Source organism: Syngnathus leptorhynchus, chromosome 9 (assembly GCF_054491065.1).
Source record: "Syngnathus leptorhynchus isolate UIUO chromosome 9, UIUO_Slep, whole genome shotgun sequence".
Taxonomy (NCBI): Eukaryota; Metazoa; Chordata; class Actinopteri; order Syngnathiformes; family Syngnathidae; genus Syngnathus; species Syngnathus leptorhynchus.
In genome coordinates, this window is record NC_141203.1 from 1,572,760 (window position 1) to 1,589,384 (window position 16,625).

The window sequence follows — 16,625 nt, forward strand, 5'->3', positions numbered from 1 at the left end:
GAAAATCATGTAAAATTGTTAATAATAATGACAATAATGATAATATTAATAATAATAAATAATAATAATGATTATTATTATTATTATTATTATTATTATTAATATTATTATTAGTCAAAGCAAATGGGAGCAGTAAAGCCATCCTAAAACACAAAGACGCTCTTAAAGCAATGCGACAGTGAGCGCCCGGTGCGCTGCGGTTGCGCGATCGGACCAAATTAAGCTCCCTGCGCACTGAGGTCCACTAAATTTTGGAAAGTACATCAGGACTTTAGAAATATTTTCTAAATATCAGCCACGGCTCTGTCACAATAATGCGACGAGCACTGTGCAGTTGCGCGGTCGGCGACGCGCTACGGTTGCGCGATCGGACAAAATTAAGCTCCCTGCGCACTTAGGTCCACTTAAATTCTGGAAAGTACATCAGGACTTAAAAAATATTTTCTAAATTTCAGCGACGGCTCTGTCACAATAATGCGACCAGCGCGGTGCAGTTGCGTGGTGGGCGACGCGCTACGGTTGCGCTGCAGTTGCGCAATTGGTCAAAAATGGGCAAATGAAAAAATGCTTTTAAAAAAAGGCGGTTTCTTTTGTCTTGGGACGGACATTTTTTTTTTCCATTCTTTGTAATGAGAAAAATAGATTCGGAATTCGCTTCTCGAACGGATTGTGGTCGAAAACCGAGGTTTGACTGCATTTTTGCTATTCTTGTCAAAATCACACATGTGAACTGGAAATGACAATAATAACACAGTGAAAGCTAAATTGAGCGAATTGGCTATTTCAGAAGTGTGTGTCAAACTGGTAGCCCTTTGCCTAAATCAGTACCCAGGAAGTAGCTCTCAGTTTAAGAAAGGTTGGTGAACCCTGGTTTAACCATAAATAGTCGTTCTTTTCTCAGTTATTGGCACACACCTGACTGCACCAATTTACCATGCTATAAACACAACTGTAAAAACATGCCCTCATGGTGTTAGTCACTCACAAGTCAGCAGTGTTGCTTTTATAATACATAATACACAGTCGCACACACACAAACACGCGCACACACGCACGCGCACACGCACCACACACATGCACACACACATGTACACACACACACGCGCACACACATACACACACACATACACACACACAAACACACACACACGCAATCACGAGCGATGACGGAGCTTTGTCTGTAATGTGCTTTATGGCCACTACAGGAAAGCCGGAGTTCAGCTCGTGAGAAAGGCATGGGGTAAGAGGAGGAAGAGTGGAAGGAGTGAGGGAGTCTTTGTTAACATCCTCTTTCTGTCTCCTCCCATCACAGTCAGATCAAAATAGTAGCTGTGAGAAGAAAAACAAAGGCAAATGGAGACAGAAAACTGAGTCTTTCTTAAGAATCTGTCATGATATGCTCTTGTAGGAAAATGATAGAAATGGGAGGACAATTTGTGGGGTGATAGGGAGGGGTGGGCTGACGGCTTCGTAAGGCAGTAGTTAAGGTGTTCACAGGAGGGTAAAGAAAATGTCATCTTGCATTTGAAGGCGTGGGGGTGGGAGGGGTGCGAGTTCCCTAGTCTGGTGGAGGCAGATGTAGTGAATTCGGGCCACTGTGCTCTGGCAGGAAGCCAAGACACTAAGCCCTGGCAGCTCGTTAGCCTCTATGTTACTGATCTGATAGACCATGAGCCCTACTCCCCACCCACTGTTTTCCCCTTCCTCCTTCTACCCCATTTCACTCAAAACACGAAGCAACTGCAGTCCTACTTAGCAGCTGCGAGAACCAGCATACTAGATAAAAGTAAACAGACCATGAACTTAAGGGTCTTGAAACCATCATAGTGATTAAGGCCAAAGCAATTGTTCCGCTGGTCGTTTACACATTACATATTGACACATTACAACATAAGACAGAGAGAGCCATTCAAACCCCCTCATGCCGCCAGAAAAAAAATTATAAAAAAAAATGAATGGCTAATTTTTCTTTGTAGCATAAATGGACCAAAAGGAAAGTTTTGATTAATTATATATATTTTAATCAGCTGATTAATTAAATAACCAAATTATATTCTGTCAAATATTGCAAATGGGCATCAATCTCAATAAATTTAATCGGTCCAAAATTGACCCAGCTTGTTGGGTTGTTTTATTGCAAATCAACTTCCCAACTGCAATTTTTAACCCAGCAATTTTATGTGTGTAGAGTTCTTTGAATTGTTTGTGTCTTGAGGGTCTTGGACCTTCTTATCCTTCAGAATTGCTTGTACCTTATGAACTCTCGCTGTCCCTGCGATCCTCCTGCAGAGTGTTCCTAGTCATGGACTGGTGTTGGCGAGGTGTTTTTCCATCTCTGTGTCCCCCACCTCTGGAACAGTTTGCCGAACGACAACGTTCATGTTTTGAAGAGCAGGCTCAACATCTATCTTTTTAGTTTAGCTTATAGTAGATACTAATATTTTTATCCATCCATCCGACTGATCAGACAGGACAGCCAAATGCAGTACGATGCAGACTTTGTTATGTGGGAAAGGGAAGTGCTGGAGGTCTGGCTGGGCTGGTGCGACAACGTTGTTAGAATGTGACTGGTGGGCAAGGGCGGCAGAGCTCTCCACGGCGTGACCAGCTGGCCGATAGCTGGAACCAACCTAGCAGGGGTAACAGCAGAGCAAATGCGCAGCAGTGCAGAGCACAGTTGATAACCGTGGTGAGGGCCAAGCATGTAGTCGGGACAGGTGGCGATCAGAACATCATAAATGGGAAGTGGTCAGGGCGGGCAGCAGATGGACCAGTAAACGGGCAAGGAGTCAGACGGGTAAAGCGCAGTGAGCAAACGAGTGGCATCACAGGACAGACTGACACTGAGTGTGGAGGGCTCAGGGTTTAAGTAGTGTTCCTAAACAACCGAAGACAGGTGCAGGTGATTGACTTGAGTGTGTGAGCGTGGTTGTGACCGGTTGACGTCAATGGAAATGGGCGGCTGGGTGACGCAGGCACGTGACAATCTATCCATCCACCCACAAATTTTATTCTTAGCAAATATTTATTTAGTATTGTAGTAGTTTAGTATTGTACAACTAGTATTATTTATTTATCCACTTTTATCAAGCTTTCTTCTTCCATTGTTCCTCTGAGGGAGTCTGCTGCCCCGGAAGCAGTGGTTGCCAGTGGCTGCCTAGGCGTTGCCCTGTGTGAGCCGGTGTGGGTTGGATTTTTGCCCCACACCTTCTCTGGGCACCTTGGCAGCGTCCTGGGGTCCGTGGGTGATGTGCTGGTCTCGATGCACATGGCTCCTATAGTGACGTTTCCTCTCTGAACCCAGCCTGTTGTCAATATTCTTATAAGTTTTGTATTGTATGTATATGCGTGTATGTGTGTATTTGTTGGGGGAGGCGCTTGTGTGTGTGTGTGTGTGTGTGTGTGTGTGTGTGTGTGTGTGTGTGTGTGTGTGTGTGTGTGTGTGTATGCGTGCGTGCGTCTGTGTGATTTTGGGAAGGGTGTAAGATAAGCAAAACTATACTTGACTATGACAAGGCACAATTACTGAAGTTAATTGAATAATTTTGTACCTGATTGTTTCCCCCCAAAAGTAAGACCAAGGCATAGACTAGAATGTCTACAGGCCACCAGAATAATTATTTCCCAACCAGATGATTGCAGTGACAATTGTCACTTTTTCCTCTATCTCTCTTTGTGCTGTAGCTACATCAAATGGCACGATGGAAGGCATCGACAACCAGGAGGGGGGAGTATGCAAGACCAAGTCCATGAAGATGATCATGAGAGTGGGACAAAGTGAGTATAAGTAAATTAGAGCAAGAGTAAGGAATGAGCAGTCAACACAGTGCTCATGCAATGTGAAAATTTGTGCAACATCCAACAAATGTAATGTCTTGATAAGGTCACAAGAAACAGTGGAGGGTCATTGTCTTTGTGACATCTGGGTTGAGAGGAAGGGATATAATGAAGACAAGGTTTTACACACATTCAAACAAATGAGCAAGCTTACATCCAGTGAAGACATCTGCACTTTTGAGAAGATGTAACTAATAGATAGATACTAGACATAATAGATAGATGCACATAAATTGTTTTCACAAGCACCACACAAGATATAGCACTACTATAAAAATAACTTCTATTCTTAATCAATACAGTATTGATCATTCTATTCTTAATGAATCAGTTGCTTAGGTGACTTCTAGTGTTGGAATTTCCTGAGGCTGATAGTTTCTTCAGGTTCCGTGTTGAAATTAGCTCAAGGTTCCGTGTTGTAAATAGCTTAAGGTTTTATGTGGTTTTATGCTGAACTTATGGTTCCATTCCTACAACACTCAATTAGCCTCTATGACGAACCTATGCTAAAGAATCAGCAATTGTCTGTGCCGCTAGCCAATCGTAATGTACATTTTGCCAAACAATAATTCACACCTATGAATCATTTACAGCGTGTGTTTGTGAGCGGAACTCTGAATTACATTGCTGTGCTACGTAGATCCTTAAAACCACGGTGGTTGTTTTCACCCCTTGTTATTGTGATCTACAGTACTATTGTAATATGAAATTTTTTATCCTAATTTTTTGTTGTTGTAATTTTGACTTAGATAGAAATACTTATATTTAACTTGAAAACTGTGTCGTTACAATTAAAAATTTTTATCTTGTGTTTTCCCAGATCCTACTGACCCAGTTTCATCCAAAGACAAACCCACCAGGGTTCCATACTCTCCTAAGCACCCAGACAGCAAGGACACCCACAAAACTAATGAAGTGCTACAGAAGCCAGGTAAGATCATATGCTGTCATTTTAAATGCTGCGAAAGTGGTACCTGAGTGGAGGATTTATTGAAACAATTTGGCATTACAGAGGAAGGCCTGGAAAGAAAGGACACCAATTAATCAGTCTGTAATTGAATGTTAGCCATTAATGTGGCATCTCTGGCCTCTCCACTCTCAAGGACTTGAAAGTCATCATTATGCTGGTCCACTCCATTTAATCCATCATTGAAGTGACATTTTCAGGAAAATGATCGCGTGCCATCTTTTTAACCCAGCTCCATTCTCCTAAAAGATTTTTTTGAACAAAAGCAAGCTGAACATATCAGAAATTTCTTTTGAATTTCATTTAAAAATCCTAGAGGAATGCTTTGCTAGGAATGCTAGTTTATTCCCCTGCATAATATATTCTGTGGTATCATAAAAAATCCCCTTTCGTGTCAGGTGCTACAATGAGCATATGGGCATTAGAGCAGAGTGTATGAGGTAGTATAATCTCCTTGTACAACAGCAGAATGGTCCTTGCTTTGGGCTGCCTGCCATCTTGTATCAGCTCTTAACTCAGTACGACCGCTGATGATTACTTTAAGCCCTCAAAAGATCAGCAGAATGCATAGATAACCAGGTAGCACCTGAGAACATCAAGACTTCAGTAATGGATATAAACCATTTCCATTTAGAAGTTCATAAAAAACAAGAAAGGGAACTTTTTTTTTATTTTTGACCCCCTGGGCTGTTAGTTTAAAATTATGCTGTGCAGATCTTAGTGCCATCTTAGTGCCATAGAAAAGCCTTCAATATAAGTCTTATTATTTACTCCTTCTCTTGTACTCTAGTCATTGTGTTATCATTTATCTCTTTGGATGATATATTATGAAAAGAATGTTGAAAATGAGGGCTCCTCTCCCTGTTTTTTTTCAGTGAAAGCATTCACCACGTCGAAATTTTGGGAATTGCAAACACAACCAAGCAACACTATTCACAATTCTATTAATGTTGGTACACGAATGCAGTGTTTTTATTGTTCTTATTGTTCATCTCAGTTTCAACAGTTTTCATCTTTGTCCTTTGCAATGGCACATTTGCATTTCACATTAAAACACAAAGGTTCTAAAAATAGCCGCATAAGTAACATATAATTGACACATATTTTGAATGGATGAATATTTTTTTTTGTCATTTAGACTCTCATGACTTTTTTTAATGTTTTGCAGGTGCAGCATCCAGAGAAAGTGATGCAAACAACACAGGCGGGAAGTCATCCAATATCATCGGTTCTGGGGTGGCCATCTTTGTCAGCATTGCCTCAGGCAGTGTCATCTTTATCATCATCATCATCATGTTGGTGCTGCTGCTTCTCAAGTACCGGCGGCGTCACCGCAAGCACTCTCCGCAGCATGCAGCTACGTTGTCTCTGAGCACACTGGCCACACCTAAGCGAAGTGGCAGTGGTGGAAACAATAATGGCTCCGAGCCCAGCGACATCATCATCCCACTCAGGACTGCTGACAGTGTCTTTTGCCCCCACTACGAGAAGGTCAGTGGCGATTACGGCCACCCGGTCTACATCGTTCAAGAGATGCCACCGCAGAGCCCCGCCAACATATATTATAAAGTTTGAAGAGGAACGCTGAAAAACACAAGACTTACTGGATCACTGTAGAGATTGGCGCGTTCATGGTTTCAGCTAGCACAGCCCCCATGCCTGCAAACAAACTCCCTCACCCTTCTTCTTTCATTCTGCCAAGTCCTCTCCTATGATACTTTCTCAGTAATATTTTCATTGTCAACTTTAGATTATACCTACTTCCTCTGATATGTTCACAGTGAAATTGAGTGGGATTGGCAGAGGCCTGAGAAATTGCTGCTGCTGCTACTTCCTGGCTTTGGGCAAGAGGAAAAGGAAAAATGGAGTGTATCTTTGTCTAAACTTTCTCCCTTTTCTGGTTTGTGCACAAGTGGCATGTTCGGGAGCTTGATATGTGAGGTCCAAGAGGTTTGAGAGATGCAAGTGTAATTTTTATTTTGCTGTCATAGAAAGGAGAGACGACTACATGGTTGTGAACGATTCATCATAGAGACTGTCAGTTGGAAAAATAAAATGTGCTGGAAAGAGGCATAGATTTGAGCCTGGAAGAAAGGTAACAGAGAAGACGTAGGCTGACAATGAACTTACAAAGTGGCTGCCCACCCTTGATGTTTGCTGACTTAAATGACAATTTGATTCCCCAGGCGAACAAGGAAAGGGAGAAATATTTTGTAACCATCCTCTCTGGGACTTTGCTGACTGACTTGCAGATATCACCCAAACACCCTGTCAGCCCACCCACTACTACGCACATCTGTCAATTTCAACATTTTTTTTGTGTGGATACACCATTTGTTCCAATTCATAGATGTGTTCTCACCAAATTCTTCTTTCATGTTACTTGAAGGTTGTACATTTGATTTGATTATGTGTGGCTTTGATATCCTGGTGTAGCTTTGTGCACACAGGGGTTTAATTCATCCTTTCTCAGCTCATCATTTTTTTCTATGTAACATTCAAAGACAAATGGAGTAGCAAGTGTGTGTTCAAGATGATAGGATGATATTGAGGATGATTGTGTGACAAGTCTATTAAAAGACATGCCTGAAGAGTGGAGGACTTTGCAAAAAAAAAAAAAGCAGCACTTTTAACCCTGTTTTGGTACCTGCACTCTTCATAGCAGTCCAGAGATGGACAATGAAAAAGAGAGATTGGAGATAAGCTGTATCCTGGCAGTGTTAATAGTAACTACTCACCTCAGCTCCCGAAACCTGAGCTTTAAATGGGAAATTGTTAAGGGCAATAAGAAATCCAATTTGCCTTAGTGTCGTTTTATTATTATTTTTATTTTACATCAGGTGAAGAAAGGTCAAGATACAGCAGAGGTTAGCTTAGCTGCGTAAAACAGCTCTAGGTACTGTAACGTTTACTCTAAACATCTGATGACAGGGCATCTCGAGCCCAATTAAGTATGGCCAGTGCTCGTTTTTTTTTTTTAAAGCAGGGACATCCTCATCCATTGTCACTGTTCTTTCGTCATCGTAATTTCCATGTCTTAGGGCTTTAAAATTAAGTTTTACAAAGTATACATCATAAAAAATATAGATGAGATTTTATTTATTATAGACACATAGAGCACAGACTGATGTTGGCATGGCAAGAGGTAATAATATACTGTATTAAGGTATACGTGCACATTATGCAACCTAGATATTTTATTATTTGATATGCTTCAAGTCCTTCTCCAGGGGAAGCAGGGCCATGTGAGGGAATTGAGACCCTTGGCTCTTATAGAGCAGAGTAGCTGTCTCTCTTACTCGCGGAGCGTAGCATATACTGTATGTCATGAACACCCAGTGGCCCTAATATCCGCACACACATCCTTCATCTCATCTTTGCATGTGTATGTGTGTGACTATTCAATTCTTCATTTTTCAGTGATTCCACAAATCTTCAGCTCACAATCATATCTGATTTTGAAGTGTATAGCGCCCCATCTTCCTCATGAATCACATCAAATTTCACCGAAAAGCCAAGCCTAGTATAATGAGGTTTGTGCCTCTAAGAGGCTACAAAATCAGCAAATATGCAACAATTGTTATTTATTTTTGTAATCAATTCTGATATATATATATATATATATATATATATATAAAATTATATAAAATTATATATAATTATATATATACACACATATATATATACACACACACACGCACACACACATGAAAACACCTATGGGAAGTGTTCTTAACCACTGAAAGATGTTTCAAATGGCATACAGTAAAACAACAGTGTCAACAAGCCTGCTGTTAGTTTTATTCCCTGCATATTATTTCAACTCTTTTTTTTGTTTTACTGTTGTGCAACGGTTTAGCTGTGAAAAAAAAGAACAATTAAAATTGTATGACATTTGAACAGATACTTTGTAAAAGATGAAAAAAGACACATAACAAAAACTCTTTAGTTTCTGTGCACCTGCAGCAGAATATGACAATCTTATTATTATTATTTTTTTTAATCTGGCGTCCTTTTCTTGGCCTTCACTTGAATAACACTCTCTGAACATTGACCAGATTTGGTATGAATGTGATTAAATGTCATAGATGGGCTGTCAGAGAGTCTTATTAAGTCGGAGAGGAAAAGCACGTTATGTTCCTGTAAAATGCCTTGCTCGTTTGATCACCCCTTGGTCACTTGACTGAGAAATTTTGCACCACTCTTCTGTAGGTAAGAAACTGTAAATACATTATTGTTTGTATTGTATATGGATCCTGGGTGGTTACAATAGCCTTATTCACCTTTTTAGGAAATTAAATACAAAAACCTTCAATAAAAAATGGAATAAACTTCAGTAAAACAGAGCATACTACTTTTTGGTAAATAGCTTATGGAAATATTGATGAGAACATAAGAAGACGTTTTTTTTATAAACTCTTAAAAGTTTTTGTATAAAATTTGAATTTTTTGCTATGTATTTTAGCTAGCGCTCAATGGAAAGTGTCCTCCCCACGCCCATCCCTTTTGCACTGTTTCCATAGTAATTTGGTTTGGGGAAAAAAATTAGCAAATATTTGCCAAACTTACTGCTGCATATTTGTGCCATAAGTGTGTCCCATAAATATTTATTGAGTTCGGTTTTGTTTGTTTTGTTTTGGGGGGGGGGGGGGGCATTTATAAAAAAAAATATATATTTCACTCCAGTTTGTCAATAACACAGTATTATATTTGAATTGCTTTTTCGTTCTTTCAACCTTGGTTTTTTGTTGTCCTGTCATGATTACTGGGTGGCTGTACCCCTTTTCTCTTTTCTTGTCAGGAATGAGTTAAAGAAGTTGTGAAAAACTGGTTTTAATGATGAAAATCTGGAGAAAAAAATCAAAGTGAGCATATATAGCACACATTCCACCAGTCTGTTACAAAATGCAGTTTTCAATAAAAAATAAATAAAAAAAAGTTTTTCCTGTGGACAAGCTCGCTGGTTGTAATTTTTTTTACAGACTAATGGGGATTTAGTTTTCTGATCTGACTCATTTGTATGTATGTTATGTAATCTAAATTAATATCTAGTTTGTGAACAAAAGACTGACAACTCCCACTGACAGTGGCGGTTCTGCATTAAATTAATTCCTGGACGAAATTATCCGCACTCGCACTCACACTCACACTTAGGGGCAATTTGGAGTGCTCAATCAGCCTACCAAGCATGTTTTGGGATGTGGGAGGAAACCGGACAGAGTGCCCGGTGGAAACCCATGCGGGCTCAGGGAGAACATGCTAACTCCACACAGGGAGGGTCGGAGGTGGAATCAAACCGGCACCCTCCTAACTGTGAGGCGGACGTGCTAACCAGTGCACCGCCTTACACATGTCTTTACATGATAAATGTCATTGATGTAAACATAATGATGTAAGGAATAATTTAATAAATAATAATAAATATGTAATAAATGTCATAAATGACATTATTCTGTCTTTCAAGGAAGGAGGAATGATTAGCTCCTTGGTAACTGCCCCGAATTCTATATTTGGCACACATTCAGTGATGACACAAAATATAGTTGCACTAGCAAATGGCTAATGTTCGTCTATTAAACTAGCTACAGATATGAACATTCCATTCACCGTTAACCCAAGGGAAATAAGTAGGCCTAATAACTGAACTTGTAACAGTCTTGTTGCATAGCACGATCATATAATCGGTTATGATGTTTGTCGAGTTAAAACCAAATTCTAAATTGTAGCCTATAACTGAAAAAAAATCAGTGAATATGCAATTCTTATTTATTTTTTTAATTAATTCCCTCAATGAATTTGAAATAATGTTTATATCGCCACTTTGAAAATGGTAACTTTTCATCGGTTTGCTAACTCTGACCCTGACTCTCCATTTTTGCCTATTCCTGTGTTGTGTTGCTGACTAATGTGTTTTGGAAGACGTGTAAAAACACTGGCGCTTTTGGCGTTAAGCCTCTAGCAACGCGCGTGACGTCATTCTTGATTCTGTCACGTGTGTTGAAGACTCGGGGAATGAAATAAGAAAGAGGCGTCTTTATGACAACGAGTAAAGACAACAGCAGCCAGGTAAGCACGGCAACATAACCCCTCTATTATCATGGTTAGGCTACCTATTGCCCTTTTTTTCTGTGGTTAATTTCGTATGGAACATGAGAGAAAATCTTGCACAATGCAGAGTTAAAACGTGACCAGGTCTTTTTTACAGTCTGTACGCAAATGCATTGTAAACTAGGGTTTATATATAGTTAACATTTTACTGTTGTTTTGAAAGGTTGTTGTTGACAACCACCAGCTGACTAGGGTTTCGTTTTCGTTTAGCCTGTGCAACTTAAGTCTGTGCAATTGAATCAACAGGGGAGACTGTGAGAGAGGAAAGAGTGTTTTGTTGTCAACGTTTTGCTGTTGTTCCGAAAGTTGTAGTAGTTGTGAACCACCAGCTGAATAGCCATTCGTTTAGCCAATGAAACCTCAGTGCAAACGAAACAATGGAGGAGGGAGTGTGATAGAGAGGAAGGGGTGCGGTGTGTGTGTGTGCGTGCGTGCGTGTGTTTGTGTGCGTTTGTGTGTGTGTGTGTGTGTGCGTGCGTGCGTGCGTGTGTGTGTGTGCGTGCGTGTGTGTGTGTGTGCGCGTGTGTGTGTGTGTGTGTGTGTGTGTGTGTGTGTGCGCGTGTGTACGTGATTGGGAGACTGACAGACTGCGTGATTGGAAGCTGCAATGAGGAGCAATCTGTCTGTCTCCCAATGAATAAAGTTGTATTTGTTGTCGTATTTGTACACTTTTGTATATGCTGTTACCGAGTAGGAGATGGAGGAACTGCGTAATTATTATTTTCTTCACATTAAACTTAATTTTAGTCAGTCAAATTTTGGGGGGCGCTGGACGACTTTAGGGTGTATTCAGACCAGAAGTCCTTTAGTACGCTTGTTTGGTCCGGACCAAAAGAGGACATTTTTTTTTTCGTTTGGTGCAGTTCCTATTCAGACTGTACATTTTGCAAGTGAAGTACAAGAATCCCTCGCTACATCGTGGTTTGTTTATTGCAGTTTCACTACATGGTGGATTTTTTTTCCAAAAAATAAAAAATAAAATAAAAAAAACTTCTAATTTGAGGAACTATGGCACAAAAGGTTCCCACACGCCAGCAGAAGGCAGAGAGTGCCCACACAATTGCAGTGGGTACACTTGTAACTTTTTATAAAAAAAACTTATAATAATGAGGTCTAAAAACATATTTACAGTGTTTTACCTTACTTCTAAAAACATATTTACAGTATGTACACTTGTAGCTTGTTAAAACATATAATAATAAAAGCTGTTCTAAAAACATATTTACAGTATGTGTTAAGAATTCTCCAGGTTGTTATTCAGTCATGCTTTGATGTGAGGTAGAGTGCTTTATTTTGAAGGCCATTTTCAGGCCATACCACTTCCTGTTTCACGTTCACATGTACAGCAGTCATTGACGATGTCTCACGTCAGTACATCAACATCATCTTCCCCGGGTCAAAATTTGGCCGCTACTAACGCGACCAAATCTTGACCTGTACTGTCTCAGTAATTATAGGCCAGTTTCAAACCTCCCATTCATAGAGATAAAACTGAGATGTTGATAATTAGTCTGGCTCGCTATCAACACTTATTTAAGGAAACCACTATTACTATAGATAACTGTACTATCACTCAGAGCGATACTGTAACTAATCTCGCGGTAATATTTGACCAAACGCTCTCCTTTCAAAAGCACATTAAGAATATAACCAGAATTGGGTGTATTTCACCTTCGTAATATTGATAAGATTCGTCCGATCCTCTCGACCGGTGATGAGGAAACTATTATACATGCGTTTATCACGTCGCACCTGGACTACTGTAATGCATTAATCTCTGGTCTTCCTAAGTCCAGCATCAAAAGTCTACAGTTAGTACAAAATGCTGCTGCAAGGCTGCTCTCACGGACAAGAAAATTTGATCACATTACCCCAATATTAGCCAATATTAGCCAATTTACACATTTAAGATGTGACTTCAAGGTTCTTCTATTAACCTATAAATCATTGCATGGCTTAGCGACTTCATATCTCATCGATCTAGTTGTTCCTTATGTTCTGTCTCGTAACTTTTGTCCGCAATACGCTAGTCTTTTAGTGACACCGAGGGTCAAGAAAATGTCTACAGGGTCTCGAGCATTTTCTATTTGGGCTCCAGAGCTTTGGAATGCCCGACCAATGGATATTAGAACTGCTACCTCAGTACAAACATTTAAGACACGTTTAAAGACACATTTCTATGATATGGCCTTTAATTAAGCTGTAGTGGCCGAGTCGGCTGGAGTTTGTTTTTGCTCCCTCTCCCCATACCGAATTTAAGAATGGCGTCAAATAGCAAAATTGCGTCATGGACGACGACACAGCACAGGCGAGTTGTAAACAAACAGGTTTGTGTGTGATGGGCCATGGATTCAAAAGGCAAAAAGAGAAAGATTGCTGATGAGAACAGAGGCTTTAAGAAAGAATGGACTGAACTATTTGTTTTCATTGCCAATGCTGAAGCATTGCCTCCGAGTTTGATTTGCAATAAGTCAAATAACAAGAACAGGAATTTGGAGCGACATTTTCAGTGCTGGTGGAGAACGTTAAGGACCGAAAAAACATTTCCAAGAAGTAGATTGCATCTCCAAACTCTACTACTGCTGCAAGTTTTGTTGCAGCCCGGGAGATAATAAAGCGCGGAAAAGGTGAGTACATGAAGGATTCGTTAATAAAATATCAGAGTGCCTATTTTTGGACTTCAAAAACAAAACCGAAATCATCCAGAAAACTAAAGACATGCCTCTCTGCACAAACAATATCACCGATCACCAGATCAGGGACAACAATTCTGATATCGAACAGACAGCTCTGCTATGCAGGTACATGAACTCTAGTGGGCCGCAAGAAGAAATGATCGAATTGATTCCACTGTTATTATTTCTTAAAATTATTTTATTAGTAGACATACAGCTTATGTATTGACAGTCTATGTTGCCTTATAAAATGCTTTTAGATTTTTGCGGCTCCAGACAGGTATGGTTTTTATTTTATTTGGGCCAATATGGCTCTTTGAACATTTTGGGTTCCCGACCCCGGGGTTAGACAATCGAATAAGGGAGAGAAGGAGAAGCTCCAGATGGGAGAGATCGGCGGGAAGATCACAGCCTATTTTAGCCAAGTCCAGCCCGCCCCGGCGGTTGCCTTGCCAGTCCCCCTCAGAGCCCTAGGCCATGCAGATTGGTCGGACTCGACTCACTTCGTAGGAACTGCAGCAGCGCAGAGCTTCTCATCAATGCTTGTACTGCGGCTCCCCGGATCATTTCGTCACCTGCTGTCCGATTCGGCCAAAAAAGAGGGTCCAACGGTCGTGAGGGGAGGACCGCCGGACCATCCTCCAAGTATCTAGTCTCCTCGCTTCTCCCTGCCCGCCATCATTTCGGTCTGCAACCACAGTCACAAGCTATCCGCGCTCATCAACTCAGGCTGCGAAAGAAACTTAATCGAATTCATCTCCCAAGCCCAGGTCGAGACGGTACCTCTCTCCACTCCCCTCTCTGTCTCCGCCCTGGATGGGAGGGGCCGATCCAGAATCACCCAACGCACCCGACCCATGGAACTGATCATCTCTGGCAACCATCGAGAACTCATTTCCTTCTATGTCTTCCCCGTAAGAATGACAGCCCTTGTACTTGGTTTCCCCTGGCTCCAGAAACACAATCCACATATCAACTGGTCAGATCGTCACGAATTGCCTGTCCTCCTGTCTTCAGTCTGCCGTGCCCTCTTACTCGCCCCTGGTGACGCCTGATGAAACGGGTCCCATCGATCTCACGCAGGTTCCAGAAGAATACCATGACCTTAAGCAAGTTTTCAACAAGAGCAAGGCCTTGTCGTTACCACCTCATCGCCCATATGATTGTGCCATAGAACCCCGGCGCCCCACTACCGTCCAGTAGGCTCTACATTTCCCGCTCAGAAAGACAAGCCATGGAGACATGTATCAATGAGTCACTGGCCGCTGGCATAATTCGTTCTTTCTCCTCACCTCTGGAGGCAGGATTCTTTTTTGTGGGCAAGAAAGATAAGACTCTCTGCCCTTGCATCGATTACCGATGCAAGGGCGGAGAGTCTTATCTTCTCATCAGCGTTTGAACAAGTCAAGGAAGCCACCATCTTCACCAAGCTCAACCTCCGAAACGCATATCATCTGGTCAGGATTCACCAGGGAGATGAGTGGAAGACCGCTATCAAGACCCCGCTAGGCCACTTCGAGTACCTCGTCATGCCCTTTGGACTTTGCAATGCCTCCACAATTTTTCAAGCCTTAGTCAACCATGTCCTCCGGGGCTTTCTCAATATCTTTGTTTTTTTCTCTCTGGATGACATTCTCATTTACTCGTGAAACCCCTCCGAACACCGCCGTCATGTCCGCCTGGTGCTACAGTGCATCCTGGAGAACCGATTATACATCAAGGCCGAGAAATGCAAGTTCCACAAACAATCCGTCACCTTCTTGGGATTCATTCTTGAGGGTGGACAGGTTAGACCGGACCCTGACAAGATCAAAGCCGTCCTGGACTGGCCTGTCCCGGAAACCCGTAACTAGGTCCAACGCTTTCTTGGGTTTGCCAACTTCTACCGCCGTTTCATCCGCAATCACAGTCAAACAGCCGCTCCACGAGCAGCCCTGACCTCAACCAAGACAACATTCACCTGGACTCAAGAAGACAATGTCGCGTTCACAGCGTTAAAGAAGAGGTTCTCACAGGCACCAATACTCATTCACCCAGACCCCTGCAAACAGTTCCCCCTGGAAGTCCATGCATCCAACCCGGGAGTAGGTGCGATACTATCACAACTCATTGGCTCTGAAGAGAAGCTTCACCCTTGCACATTTTTCTCCCAAAGTCTGTCACCCGCAGAGAGAAACTATGATGTCGGCAACCGAGAGTTTTTGGCAATTAAGCTGGGACTCAAGGAGTGGTGCCACTGGCTAGAGGGTACTGAACAACCCGTGCTGGTTTGGACCGACCACAAGAACCTGTCCTTTCTACAGTCCGCTAAACGTCTGAATTCCCGACAATCTTGCTGGTCCTTGTTTTTTTCCCAATTAAATTTGTCCATCTCCTATCACCCTGGCTCCCAGAACAAAAAAACGGACGCTTTGTCCCGACAATTCGCACCCGATGAGTCAGTGGAGGAGCCAGCACCCATTCTTCCCCCCAGTTGCATCGTGGGTTCCCTTTCCTGGGATGTTGAGAGCCTTGTTGCTCAGGCTCAGCTTCGGGAACCCGATCCAGACACGGGCCCGCATGGCAAGACCTATGTCCCTCTCGCCTCATTCACTGGTTTCACTCTGCCAAGTTCTCAGCTCATCCCGGAGCCAGTCGCACCACTGAGCTGATCGCCAGACGCTTTTGGTGGCCATCCGTCCACAAGGACGTCAGGGATTATGTTCTCGCCTGTCCCATCTGCGCACGCAACAAAGCGACCCACACTTCTACAGCCTCTCGTCGTACCCAAACGTCCCTGGTCCTATATCGTGTTGGATTTTGTGACAGGCTTACCCATATCACAGGGAATGACCACCATCCTTACCATCATCAAAGTCATGTCACCTAGTCCCTCTCAGAAAGCTTCCCTCCGCGTTCCAGACAGCTCAACTCCTCGTCAAGCACATTTACCGTCTCCATGGCATCCCGTAGGAGATCCTTTCCGATCGAGGCCATCAATTCATCTCCCAAGTTTGGAAACAGTTCTGTTCGGCCCTCGGCGCAATGGTCTCATTAAC

The 16,625-nt window shown here is 42.1% G+C and overlaps 1 protein-coding gene across 1 annotated transcript in view; it reads left to right on the forward strand.

Moving 5' to 3' along the window:
* Window positions 1–9,439, forward strand: part of efnb2a (ephrin-B2a) — a 41,191-nt gene extending 31,752 nt beyond the window's left edge. The window contains exons 3-5 of the mRNA XM_085920046.1: window positions 3,685–3,777; window positions 4,658–4,768; window positions 5,973–9,439. Of these exons, the coding sequence (XP_085776172.1) occupies window positions 3,685–3,777; window positions 4,658–4,768; window positions 5,973–6,379 (611 nt within the window). The 3' untranslated portion in view covers window positions 6,380–9,439. The remainder of the gene's footprint in view (window positions 1–3,684; window positions 3,778–4,657; window positions 4,769–5,972) is intronic.
* Window positions 9,440–16,625: the final 7,186 nt, after the last annotated feature.